Source organism: Carcharodon carcharias, chromosome 33 (assembly GCF_017639515.1).
Source record: "Carcharodon carcharias isolate sCarCar2 chromosome 33, sCarCar2.pri, whole genome shotgun sequence".
NCBI classification, from domain to species: domain Eukaryota; kingdom Metazoa; phylum Chordata; class Chondrichthyes; order Lamniformes; family Lamnidae; genus Carcharodon; species Carcharodon carcharias.
In genome coordinates, this window is record NC_054499.1 from 13,002,292 (window position 1) to 13,015,935 (window position 13,644).

Here is a 13,644-nt window from a genome sequence, read left to right on the forward strand (position 1 = left end):
TTAGAGCCATTATGACACTGGATGCAGGAGCAATCTCAAGGGGCAGAATGGACTCCTCTTGCTGCTACTGTGCTGTTCTTGTGTAGCTCTCTGTGCTTTGCATTCTGACACGTGCTGGCTTCTTGTCATTCAGCAGGTCTGGATCTGCACCCTCAGGAAAATGGTGACTTGAACTCTGACCTCAGGGAGGTGGAGCATGCTCCCAGGAAGTGCGACATCATCGTCATCTCAGGCCGGAAGGAGAAGTGTGAGGCGGCTCGCGAGGCACTGCTGGTAGGTCACCACGAATCCCTTAAACGTGCATTGAGGGCTAATTCTCCTCGTCACAAGGCTGAGCACTAAAATATTCAGGGTGAAGGGGTCTCTGTGCCCTCTTAAGTCTGCCCTAGAATTTCTGGAACCTCCCATTGAGCGCTGAATCTGGCTTATGCCAGCAGGTGGCACGTACCTGGCACAGCAAAGTACATGCGGGAGAGAGGCAGAATCACCACCAGTGTAGAGGGAGCTTTACTCTGCATCTAACACCATGCTGTACCTGCCCTGGGAGTGTTTGATGGGGACAGTGTAGAGGGAGCTTTACTCTGCATCTAACCCCGTGCTGTACCTGTCCTGGGAGTGTTTGATGGGGACAGTATAGAGGGAGCTTTACTCTGTATCTAACTCCGTGCTGTACCTGCCCTGGGAGTGTTTGATGTGGACAGTGTAGAGGGAGCATTACTCTGTATCTAGCCCTGTGTTGTACCTGTCCTGAAAGTGTTTGATGTCTTTAAAGTGATGTGTTCCGTTCTCCAGCACTGGGCCCCACACCTGCTGAGCGTCAAATTGATAAAAGTGAATGTTGGTTGAACAGAAGCTGGTTGTACAGATGGAGTCTGACACAGCTCTTCTTGTTGTCCAGGCCCTGGTTCCGGTTACTGTGGATGTGGAGGTTCCGTTTGATCTACATCGATACATCATCGGGCAAAAAGGCAGCGGTATTCGCAAAATGATGGAGGAATACGAGGTAAGGCTGGAGCAGCGGGCCGAGTGGCCTATTTCTGTGCTGTAATTTCCATATCACTCTACACAACCAGATTTTCTCACAGCTGTAAGCCATGGTACCTGTAATTATTTAGCATCCTGATGGCTCACAGTGTCTCTTACAGTTCATTCAAATGGTATATAGAAAATATTTAACTTGTCAGTAGGACACAGGTTCAAACTGTTAAAAGGAAAACTTTGGTCTGACTTTCGGATGTTTGTTTTTCATAAAGAGGGACCAGTGCATGGAATAAAGAATGACTCGTGTTTATACGGCACCTTTCACAATGCGAGGCATCCCAAAGAGCATCGCAACCAGTGAAGCAAGTTTTTGAAGTGTAGTCCCTGTTGTAATGTAGGAAACGTGGCAGCCAATTTGTGCATAGCAAGATTCCATGAACAGCAGCGTGATAATGGCCGGATAATCTGTCTTCAATGATGTTGGTTGAGGGATAAATATTGACCCAGGACACAGGGCTCTTCCTCCGAAGTAGCGCCTCAGGATGTTAAAGTCCACCTGAGAGGTTTAACCTCTCATCCGAAAGGCGGCACGTCGGACAGTGCAGCCATCACTCAGCCCTCCACTGTTACCCTAGATTACTGGTTCAGTCCTCTGGACTCCGAGTAGTACCAACTGAGGCACCGCTAACATCTAATGATGAACTTCAATGATGATGACTAATCTGCGTGATCTCACACGGGTCCCTGTAGATTGCTAAATTAGAATTCATGTAGCGGTGTGCATCCTGCTGCTGCTGATTACGGACTCAGCAGTGCCACCAGCTGTCATTTAGTCACACTGCAGCCACGTATACAGTCTTCCTGACCTGGGATCGAGTTCCTTGGAGACCTGCAAGTGTTTTCACCCAATGGGAACATACCACATTCGCAAACCCTTCTCATACCAGCAACGTATCTGGTTGCTTCTTGAACCCACTCGGGGTAAATTACACATTCACAGGTTGGCAAGCTGTAACTAGTGGAGTAGTGCCACAGGGATCAATGCTGGGGCCTCTACTACTTATAAATTTGCTGACGATACAGTCGTAGGCCAGGAATCAAGTTGTGAGCAGGACACAAAGAATCTGCAAAGAGATATAGTTCAGTTATATGCGTGGATCTAAATATGGCAGATGGAGTATAGTGTGGGAAAGTGTGAGGTTATCTTTTTTTGCTGGGGAGAATGGGAAAAGCAGAATGCGATTTAAATGGAGAGAAATTGCAGAATGCTGCAGTACAGAGGGATCTGGGAGTTCTTGTACATGAAAAGTTAGCCTGCAAGTAATTAGGAAGGCAAATGGAATGTTGGCCTTTATTGCAAGGGGGATGGAGCATAAAACTGTGGAAGTCTTGCTACAATTGAACAGGCATTGATGAGACCACACTGAGAGTACTGGGTATAGTTTCGGTCTGCTTGCATCGGAAGCAGTTCAGAGGAGATTCACGAGACTGAGGATGAAGGGGTTTGTCTTACCAGGAAAGGTTGAGCAGGCTGGGCCTAGGCCCACTGGAGTTTAGAAGCGTGCGACGTGATCTTTTTGAAAGATATAAGATTCTGAGGGGGTGTGGCAAGGTAGTTGCTGAGAAGATGCTTCCCCTAGTGGGGGATTCTAGAACCAGGGGCTACAGTTTGAAAATAAGGGGTCTCCCATTTAAGATGGAGATGAGGAGGAATTTCTTCTCTCAGAGGGTGGTTATTTGGAATTATCTTACCGCAGAGAGCATTGGAGGCTGGGTGAGTGAATATATTCAAGGTTGAGTTAGGCAGATCTTTGATTGACAAGGGAGTCAAAGGCTATGGAGAGGGGCAGCAGGAAAGTGGAGTTAAGGCCATGATCAGATCAGCCACGGTCTTATTGAATGGTGAAACTGGTTCGATGGACCGAATGACCCACTCCTGCTCCTTTTTCTTATGATCTTATGACTCCTACTTCCTTGGTAACTCGATTCACAGGAACATTCAGCTTTGGGGTGAAGGCTCCAGCCTTCTGTGTCTGGATGGCGTTGTTCTTTAACAGAAATACCAAGACAGTATCAGGTGGATATAAAAACTCCTGTGGCACTATTTGGAAGAAGTGCAGGGGATTCACCCTGGTGTCCTGGGCCAACACTTATCCGTCAGCCAACATCACTAAAGAATATAGGGGAGCTGCTCATTATCATGCTGCTGTTTGTGGGAGCTTACTGTGTGTAAATTGATTCGTTTCCCCACAGCAACGACACTTCAAGAGTACTTCATTGACTGTAAAGCAATTTAGGACGTCCCGAGGTTGTGAAAGGTGCTATAGAAATGCAAATCTGAATCTTAAGTGATCGCGCTGGGCAAACATTAGCACTTGGCTGCCCATTTGCAGTGTATCCCCACAGGACAGGGAATCAATTAGGGACTCACCCATTTGAAAATCTTGATTTCTATCAGTTTCCCATCAGGGGCCGAAAACATTCCCAACTCCTCTTTCCTGCCTCCATGGAGAACATTCAGCCCAGGGAGGGGAGTGACGCCACGGAGGGTCTTGAACACAGGGATGAGAATTTTAAATTTGAGATAGTGCAGACTGGCAGCGAATGCAAGTTAACAAAGTCAGGACCCTTATTTGCATACGTTTAATGTCTGTCAGCGCTAACTATCGCCTGAGCCAAAATGGCATCAACTAAACATCCAGGGAAAGTTGGACGAAGAATAATGCTGCCTGAAATTCAAACTCTCTACATTAATTTAACCCACTCCTGCCAAATCGGTGCGACAGATCCCAGTCTCTATCGCCATAGCGCCATTAGCAATTTTGAGATTTTGTTCTTTCCAGACCATTGCACCGCATCCTGCAGTGGTTTAACACACTCTTCCTCTCTTTCACCACCCCTCCTCCTTTCTCTCCGTCTCTTGTTCCAGGTAAACATCGCGGTGCCCCCTCCGGAGCAGCAATCCGACATTATCAAAATCACCGGCTTGACAGCGAACCTGGAGCGAGCGCGAGCCGGGATCCTCGAGCGGGTCAGAGAGCTGCAGGCGGAGCAAGAGGACAGGGTGCGTTTCCCCTCACCCCGCTCATTGCACGCAAAGAGGGTGGGCACGAGGCTAACTGGGTGGGTCCCATAGCAGGGCCCGAGAGGCGGTGGCACTCGTATTTCAGTATGTGAGGTTGGCGGGAGTGGGGGGGGGCGGGGGGAGGTGTCATTCTGGTCCTTAGAACCGGACAGCACAGAAATTGGCCATTTGCCCCCCAACTGGTGAATATCGTCCACCGAGGGAGATGGCAGCTTAGTGGTCACATCTTTAGCCTAGTGATCCACACTAACGTTCTGGGAATGTGGGTTCAAGTCCCACCATGGTAGAATTGAAATTCAGTTAATTCAATTAATTGATGAATCTGGGATTGAAAGCCTCAGTAGCGGTGACCATGAAACTATTACTGATTGTCGTAAAAATACATCTGGTTCACTAGCGCCCTTCTGGGAGGGAAATCACCTGGTCTGGCCTACATGTGACCCACAGCAATGTGCTTAATTCTTAAATGCCCTTTGAAGCGACCTAGCAAGCCCACTCAGTTGTACCAAACCACTCCAAATCAGTCAAAAGCACTATGGGTGTACCTGCAGCAGACCCAGAAGGTGATATTAGGGATGGGCAACAAATGCAGGACTGGAGTTAAAATCCTTGCCAGTGAAAGAATTTAAAAAAAACACAAGTCACCTCGTCTTCATCTAACCCCATCAACAGATTTGTATTGATGTGACATGTTTAATATAGTAAAATGTCCCAAGGAGCTTCACAGGGCCTGATTTTTATCAGACAAATTTTGACATCAAGCCACAGAGACATTAGGCCAGGCGGCCAAAACATTGGTCGCAGAGGTAGGTTTTAAGGAGACGGGTGAAGGAATAGAAAGTGAGACAGGCTGAGAGGTTTGGGAAGAGAATTTGCAGATCTTTGTGCCTAGGCAGTTGAAACGTGGCTGTCAAATGTTCTTCTATTCCTTTCTCCTTGTCGATTGTCTCTTTGAGTGCATCTGCACTACTGGCCTCAACTAGTCCTTGTGTTAGTGAGTTCCAAGTTCTCACCACTCTTTGGGTGAAGAAGTTTCTCCTGAATTCCCGATTGGACTAATTAGCGACTCCTTCATGTTGATGGCCCCTGGTTCTGGTCTCTCCAAACAAGTGGAAACATCTGCTCTCCATCTACCAGATTGACTGATTTTATTATCTTAAAGTCCTCTACCACCACCTCAGCCTCTGGGGGTCCCTTTTGCGAGGCAGGGTGGCTAAAGTAAATAAAAATGTGCTGGAAAAACTCAGCAGGTCCAGCAGTGTCTGTGGAGAGAGAAACAGAGCTAACCAATATGTCTCTTCTTCCGAACTGGAGAGAGGTAGAAATGTGATGGGTTTGGTGCTGTTGAAAAAGTGGGGAGGGGCAGGTGGACTGAAATAGAAGGTCAGGAATAGGTTGGAGGGCAGGAGAGATTAAGTGACAAAGATGTTATGGAAGACAAGACGAAGGGAGTGGTAATGATGGTATAAAGACGAAAGCTTTGGTCCAGAGTACATGTTAATAGCAGAATAAAGGTCAGCACTGTCTGAAAGCAAAATAGCAGAATGTGCTAATAGCAGAAAAAGGGTCAGCCCTGTCTGAAAGCAAAATAGCAGAATGTGCTCATGGCAGAAAAAGAGTCAGCCCTGTTTGAAAGCAAAACATAAGAACAAGATACAGGCTGGCATTTGGGGTGGGGTGAGGTAGTGGGTCTTCAAAATGGAGGACAGAGTTCATGGTCTGAAATTGTTGAACTCAATGTTGGGTCCAGAAGGCTAATAAATGTCTAATCGGAAGATGAGGTGCTGTTCCTCCGGCTTCAATTGAACATTATGCTGGCTAAGTAAGAATGTTGTGTGCAGTTCTTGGTGCTGCAGTGCAGAAAAAGACATTTCAGCTATTGGCAGGAGACCAAAGAGAGTGACCAGATCGATTGAGAGGTTGGAGGGATTGGATTACGAGGAGTAATTATGTAAATTGGATATGTTTGCACTGGAAAAGAGGGGGCTGAGAGGTGGTACGATTGTTGAATTTAGGATTCTAAAGAGACCAGCTAATGTCGACTATGACAAGCTGTTTCACCCTATTCAGAACAGTAGGACACGGCCCTGCTCTCGAAGGGGGATTAACTCAGAACCAATCTGCGGAAACAATATTTCAGTGGGCAAGTGTTCAATCTAGGGTGCAGGTTTCCTAATGAGATGGTGAAAGCTTCCATCATTCAGATGTTCATTAGATTGATTTCTTTTGGCAAGTCACATTTTGGCATAAGGACAGAAGGAAATTTGATCTATGGGGGGGGCTCGAACCCATCTCGGAATGCAAGTTAGTAATAGTGTGACATCTCCTCCAGGCTTTACGGGGTTTCAAGTTGACCATGTCGGTCGATCCCAAGTACCATCCAAAAATTATCGGAAGGAAAGGAGCTGTCATTTCACAGATTCGGAAGGACCATGATGTTAATATTCAGTTCCCCGATAAGGGGGATGAAAATCAGGTAATCCTTGACCGTAGTGGTAAGGCTTCCTCTTGCTGCGTGAGTATCAATGGCTAAAGCTTTTGCCTTTGTCATTCTACAGATGGTAACATTTTAATTGCACAATCCATAATAACTCCTCGCGTCGGCAATGCAAGTGCTCCCATTTTGTTGAAATGTGTAGGTTAGTCTTGAATAGTTAATACCTGCTGTATTAGGAGGCAGGGTGTCACAGTTAGCGCTAAAAGCAGGACAACCTATTCTCGAGCGCTCTCAGCTCGTTAATGCGGCTCAGTTAGTAGCACCCACGCCTATTGAGTCACAAGGTTCCAGGTTCAAGACCCACTCCAGCTCTTGAGCACAAAAATCCAGGCTGACACTCCAGTGTTTCACTGTCGGAGGTGCCATCTTTCGGATGAGACCAAGGCCCCATCTGCCTGCTCGGTAAAAGGTCCCAGGGCAATATTTTGAAGAAGAGCAGGGGAGTTGCCCCCAGTGTCCTGGCCAATATTTATCCCTCAATCATCATCGCAAAAAAGAAACATATTATCTGGTCGTTATCAAATTGCTGTTTGTGGGAGCTTGCTGTGTGGAAAATGGCGGCCGGGGGCCATGTTTCCTACGTTACATCAGTGAGTACACTTCAAAAGAGGCTGAAAAGCGCTTTGAGGCATCTGGTGGTGGTGTGCACTGTATAAATGAAAGTTTTTTTTAACTTGTTTGAAAACAGGGGCTTCAAAATTGTCAGTTTCTGGGCCCCTATCTGCTCTCCTGAGCCTCCAATATGGCGGGTGGGGACAGATGCTATGTACGAGCCAAAGGTCAGGGAAATAGTTGGGGGCGGGGCGGGACGGGACGCAGGAGCAGTTCGGCCTGATCCCCTCCGAGTTGGGATTTAATAGATGCGGAGGGGGGTAAGATTGGTTGAAGCCAGCAGAGTGAAACAGACTTCTAGCAAATCAGTAAACGATATTCTGTCACGGCCAATCCAATCCCTCTCTCCACTGAAGATCACGGAATGATAGTTCAGACTGTTTATGGAGACTCATTTCCTGGTTTCACTGTGGCTTTAGTTTGGGTGGAAGTTAAAATCCTTGCCGGTATTTTCCAAGTCAGTGAAAAATAAAACTGGCCAAACCCATTGATAGTAGGACCCTTAGTGGAGACCATCAGTTCCAGCTAGATTTGAGTGCTGGTCCCTCTTGGTGTCTGCAGTCATGGACCTTGCTCCCTCCCCATTGGAATTTATAATTTAGCTGCTCTCCTGTATGGTATCAACAAGGCCACTTAGACAGTGCCTTCCAAACCTGCAAACTCTGCTACCTAGAAGGACAAGGGCAGCAGACGCATGGGAATACCCAGCCCCTGCAACTTCCCCTCCAAGCCACTCACCACCCTGACTTGGAACTGTATCCCCATTCCTTCACTGTCGCTGGGTCAGAACTCTGGAACTCTCTAACAGCACCATGGGTGTACCTACGCCATATGGACTGCAGCGGTTCAGGAAGGCAGCTCACCACCACCTTCTCAAGGGGCAATTAAGGGCAATAAATGCTGGCCTCCAGCAAAGCCCACACCCCACGAGTGAGGTGAAAGAAACCTTGCAGTTAAATTGTGCCTTTAAGCCAGTAAACATCCGAAGGAGATTCACGAGAGCATTATCAGACAAGCTTGATACCAAACCACAGAAGAAGATATTAGGACAGCCCAGCCCAGCCAAAGAGGTATGTCTTAAGCAGCGTCTTAAAGCAGGAGAGAGAGGTTGAGAGACGGAGAGGTTTAGGGAGGAGTTCCGGAGTTTGAGCTCAGGCAGCCGAAAGCACACTCGCCAGTGGTGGAGAGACAAAACTCGGCGGTCCATGTGAGGCCAGTTTTGGAGGAGCGTAGAGAAGATCTCTAAGGGTTGTAGGGCCAGAGGAGATCACAAACACGGGGTTGCAGTGGGAGATGGGTGGCGAGGTCACGGAGGAGGGATTTGAAAGTAAGGATAAGAATTTTTAAATTGCTGGACCGGGAGCCAGTGTAGGTCATTGAACATAGCAGGTCATAGGTGAAACTTACTGCTTATACTCGGCTGCTGGCGTATACATTGCACTTCACAGTAACTGTGTCCACCGCTGCCCTCTTCTCTTTCTGGGGTTGGAAGGGGAGGGTCCACCCTGTCTGATCCATGTGTCTTTGTTGCTACCTGCAGGATATGATCACCATCACGGGCTACGAGAGGAATGCTGAATCGGCCAAGGATGCCATCATGAAGATCGTCGCTGACCTGGAGGAGATGGTCAGCGAAGACATCAATCTGGACCACCGGGTTCACGCCCGCATCATCGGGGGCCGGGGGAAGGCCATCCGTAAGATCATGGAGGAATTCAAGGTGAAGCCGCCACGTTGTGCACAGTGAGGATTATCTCGACCGAGATTGCTATTGGTTTAAGCCTGGGGCTCAGTGGGTAGCATTCACACGCTCTCTCTCTTTCTCTGTCTGTCTTTCTATGTCTCTTTGCCTGTCTTTCTGTGTCTCTCTGCCTGGCTTTCTATGTGTCTCTGTCTGTCTTTCTGTGTCTCTCTGTCTACTGTCCGTCTCCCTTTTTCTCTCTGTCTCTATCTCTCTCTTTCTGTCTCTCTCTCTTGTTGTTTCTCTGTCTCTTTCTCTCTCTGTCTGTCTGTCTCTCTCTCTCTCTTTGTCTCTCCCTCTCTTTTTCTGTCTGTCTCTCTCTGTCTGTCTCTCTCTCTCTGTCTGTCTCTCTCTCTCTCTCTGTCTCTCTCTCTCTGTCTGTTTTTCTCTCTCTCTCTCTCTCTCTGTCTCTGTCTCTCTCTCTCTCTTTCTTTCTCTGTCTCTCTGGATTCAGATCCCACTCCAGAGGCTTAAGCGCCTAATCCAGTCGCTTAAGAACTTTATACTTTTCAATGAGATCACCTCACGTTTGCCTAAGCTCTAGGGAATATGAGTCTATTCCAGTCAGTGTCTGCTCACAGGTCAATCTCTACATCCCACGAATCAGACCTTGTGCTCCCTATAAGGCAATTATATCCTTCCTTAGCTTTCCCAAATAATATACATTTATACAAACCGGAATTTTTTAAGCACTCTCCCTTTAGCCAGTGAGCCTCCAGAATGGATTTTCTCAGTGCCTCCTAGCACCATGGAGGAACACAGAGTGGCTCCATTCACTGTATGGGGTGGTCTAGGTGTAACCTGGTTTAAAGATAATTCTTGAACCATTAAGGGACTTTTTTTTTGCCATGCACAAGGAAAGGAAAGTTACTTTCAACTGAAATGTATTGAACCCACAACCTTCTGGCTCAGAGGTGAGAGCGTTACCCACGGCAAGGTATCTCCCGTATAACATGCCCTTTCCGCTTTCCATCCCGTGGCAGGTCGACATCCGGTTCCCACCGCCTGGCTCCGACGACCCAAACCGTGTCACGGTGACCGGGCTACCCGAGCACGTTGACAACGCCATCGACCACCTCCTCAACCTGGAGGAAGAATATGTAAGTCCCCCGCGTCTTTGCGGTACATCTTCTGCAGAGATTTGCGCATGAAAGAGGGAGCCAAGGCTGAGGGAGCAGGGCAGTGCCGAGGGAGAGGACATGAGGGTGTGTGCACTCATATGGGAATGGTAGCGTAGCGGTTATGTCACTGGACTCGTCATCTGTACTAATGACCTGGAGACACCAGTTCAGATCCCTCCAGGGGAGCTGGGGAATTTTACAATCAATTAATTAAATAAATCTGGAATAAAAAAAAAGTATCAGTAATTTTGACCGTGTAATTGTCATAAAAATGCAACTGGCTAACTAACTTTAAGGACAGAAATCTGCCATCCTTGCCCGGTCTGGCCTACATGTGACTCCAGACCCCCAGCCATGTGGTTGACTCTTACCTGCCCTCCGAAATGGCCAAGTGAGCTATTCAGTTGTCAGGAACGTGGGTGACCACCACCTTCCCAAGGGTGGCGAGGGATGAACAATAGTGCACACATTCCTATAGAAACGCATACACGACTTGCACACGTACACTGGACGGTGATCTGATGCAGGATCCCAGGCTGATTCCTTCTCCACACTCCTTAGCTTGAGGGGCTGAGTATTATACCCCTCGTCATTTAAACAGAGGGAGAAAACAACATTCCCTGCACGATTCAACAGGTAACGGACAGAGAATGGCGTCCAAATGTCTCAAGAAAGTTTATTCTCCACTCCATCAACTTAAGGTGGTTGGTAATAAATGCAATTGGGGAATTGAGGAGAAACGTCTTTACCCAGAGAGTGGGAAGAATGTGGAACTCGCTACCACAGGGTGTGTTTGAGGTGAATAGTATAGCTGCATTTAAGGGGATGCTGGATAAACACATGAGGGAGAAAAGAATAGAAGGGTAAAAGCAAAATACTGCGGATGCTGGAAACCTGAAACAAAAACTGAAAATGCTGGAAAACTCAGCAGGTCTGACAGCATCTGTGGAGAGAAAAACAGAGCTAACATGGTGAGTCCGTATGACTCTTCTTCAGGAATAGAAGGGGGTCAGGTAAACCCTGGAGCCTGTTTCATTGAACAGGAGGAGGCCGTTCAGCCCCTCGAACCTGTTCTGCCAATCAGCTGGCAGGACTGGAAATTCCCGCCCAAAGTCCACAGACTTTTGGCTGCTCTCCAAAATCTTCTGGCCCTGCCCGCGACAATTCCTGGAAAATCCCGGCCCGGGAGCCTGCAAACCTGTGGCTCCGGAGCCGCGTGTGGCTCATTAACATCTCATTTGCATTTTCATTCGGATCGCATTGACACGGAAAGTGGCCAAAAAAAAATGTCATGAGAAATAAGAGCCAATTTTTTATCACGAGGACAGAAAGCTAACCATTGTACTGCATCATACAGTTTCAAATGATGAAGAGCATCATTGTGCTCTAAATAAACCTGTTTGAGCGGTGTAGCTACATCATGGTTATGGATGATGCCTTTGGGTCAAGGAACAGTTTTTATGGTTGCGACCACTATTGTTTTAATATAGCTGAGACGATAAACTATTCTGAACCTGCTATTAGAAAGAAGCAGTTTTTCATCATGACAATCATTAGCTGAAAAATTTGTCTTAATTTCACGCATCATCGGTTTAAGTTTGCCTTAAAGAGGACTCTACTGTCAAAATTATAGTAAAATGTAGTCAAAAAAATGTGATAATTCAGAGTTAGGCCTGTTTCAGTTTGGATTTGTTTTCTCTATTGGTTCAAATACAGGTATTTTATTAGTCATTTACGCAAATTATGCATTCCACTGTGACAATTTGCCAAGTGTTTGGTTGGGATGTGCCGATTATTTTGTCCAGTGTCACTCAATTTTACTAAAAGCCTCTTCAGGTAAAAATGGCTGCTGAGCCCTGAGTTAGGCCATGGCTGATCTGTATCTTCACTCCATCTACCCACCTTGGATCTCTAACCCCTACTACCGTGGTACAACAACACAGGAATTAGGAGCCATTCGACCCTTCAATAAGATCATGGTTGATCTGGTTGTAGTCTCAACTCCAATTTCCTGTCTGTCCCCCAATACCCTTGACTCCCTTATTGAACAAAAATCTAACTCAGCCTTGAACATATTCAATGACCCAGCCTCCACTACTCTCTGGGAAAGAGAATTCCACACACTAAAGACCCTCTTAAGAGGAGAAAAATTCTCCTCATCTCCATCTTAAATGGGAGACCCGTTGCCTAACAAAAATCTATCATGAGTATCGCTGAAGAAAGAGACATGTCGAAGCTTTTCGTCTTGCACTCATCAGGACACTGCAAGAATACCAATATAAGGGGAAAACAACAATATATACTGTATGTGAAGAGAGTGCTGATTGGTTGGCAAGTTGCCATGGAGAATGTAGCACCGATGGTGACTGACAGTTAAGCATTGTTTGAAATTTAAACCAGGCAGCTGGACCCTGATTGGTCGTGGCATTGACCTGAGGAATGAGTCAGCGAATGGCTGTCACTTGTTTAGATGGAGCAGGCGCAATGTGTATACATGTTCTTTCTGTCTGCAAAGACCAGGGCCCCGTGTATTAATAGAAGCAACTTCCAGAACACGCAAATGTGCCACACTGTAACATCACTGTTTTGAACTTTTCATTTGATGCTTTAGCGTATTTTAGGGGAGAAGGTGTTCCGCTGTATCCTACATTAGAATGGTAACTATGCTTCAAAAGTATTTAGTTGGCTGTGATGCATTTTGGGGATGCCCTGAGATTGAGAAAAGGTAATATAGAAGTGTCCTTTTTCTCCTGTCCTCCTTTTCCTTCCTCTGCATTTCCCTCCCGCTCTCGTGGACTTTCCTGTCCTCAGTATCTCTAAATGTGATTTCCTTCTGGCTTTCTGACGTGCAGATGATGGCGATCGTGGAGTCGGAGACCATGGCGGCGTACATGAAACCGCCCTCGCGTGTGGAGGAAGAGCCCCGCGGCTCGGCGAGAGGCTTCGTCGTGAGAGACGCTCCATGGAACGCCCCCGGCAACAAGGTGACCGTTTGAACCGGGGACAGAAAGTGCCGGAAAGGTCTCGGGTGGGAGCCCCAATCTGAACCGAGCACAACTGGTGCCAGGGATTCGTCGGATTTCAGAGTGGTTTAATTGTGATAAAATGGGTTAAATTATGAGGTTGTAGTATAAAATAAGCTTGTGTTCTTTCGAGCGTAGGAGATGAAGGGGTGGTCTAATTTAGGTGTTTAAGACGCTTAAAAGATTTGATATGGCAATTAGAGAGAAACTATTTCCTCTGGTTGGGGGAGCCCAGAACAAGGGAGTAGAACCTTAAAGTGAGAGCTGGGCCGTTCAGGGGTGATGTCAGGAAGCACTCCTTCACACAAAGGGGAGTGGAAATCTGGAACTCACTCTCTCTCCAAGAAAGCTGGGAGAGTCCATTGAATACTTTAAAATTGAGATCAATATCCTTTTGTTAGGCATTAAGAGTATTAAATGTTACTGAAGCAAATGGAGTTAAAATACAGATCAGTCACAGTCTAATTGAATGTTGAAATGGACTCGAAAGGCTGACTCGTCTCCTATTGCCCCTTTCTAACCAGCTAAAGGGGCTGAATGGGCCTACTGCTGTTCCTATGGTGATAGGCTCAAGGGGCTTAATG

The 13,644-nt window shown here is 47.0% G+C and overlaps 1 protein-coding gene across 7 annotated transcripts in view; it reads left to right on the top strand.

Moving 5' to 3' along the window:
• hdlbpb (high density lipoprotein binding protein b) overlaps positions 1-13,644 on the top strand; it is a 100,423-nt gene that overhangs the window by 85,540 nt on the left and 1,239 nt on the right. For 6 of the 7 annotated variants that reach the window (XM_041178858.1, XM_041178861.1, XM_041178859.1 and 3 more), the window contains 7 exons: positions 134-273; positions 899-1,003; positions 3,911-4,045; positions 6,399-6,542; positions 8,716-8,895; positions 9,900-10,016; positions 12,890-13,021. In XM_041178858.1, the coding sequence (XP_041034792.1) occupies positions 134-273; positions 899-1,003; positions 3,911-4,045; positions 6,399-6,542; positions 8,716-8,895; positions 9,900-10,016; positions 12,890-13,021 (953 nt within the window). The remainder of the gene's footprint in view (positions 1-133; positions 274-898; positions 1,004-3,910; positions 4,046-6,398; positions 6,543-8,715; positions 8,896-9,899; positions 10,017-12,889; positions 13,022-13,644) is intronic. The other variant, XM_041178862.1, reaches the window with a different exon arrangement.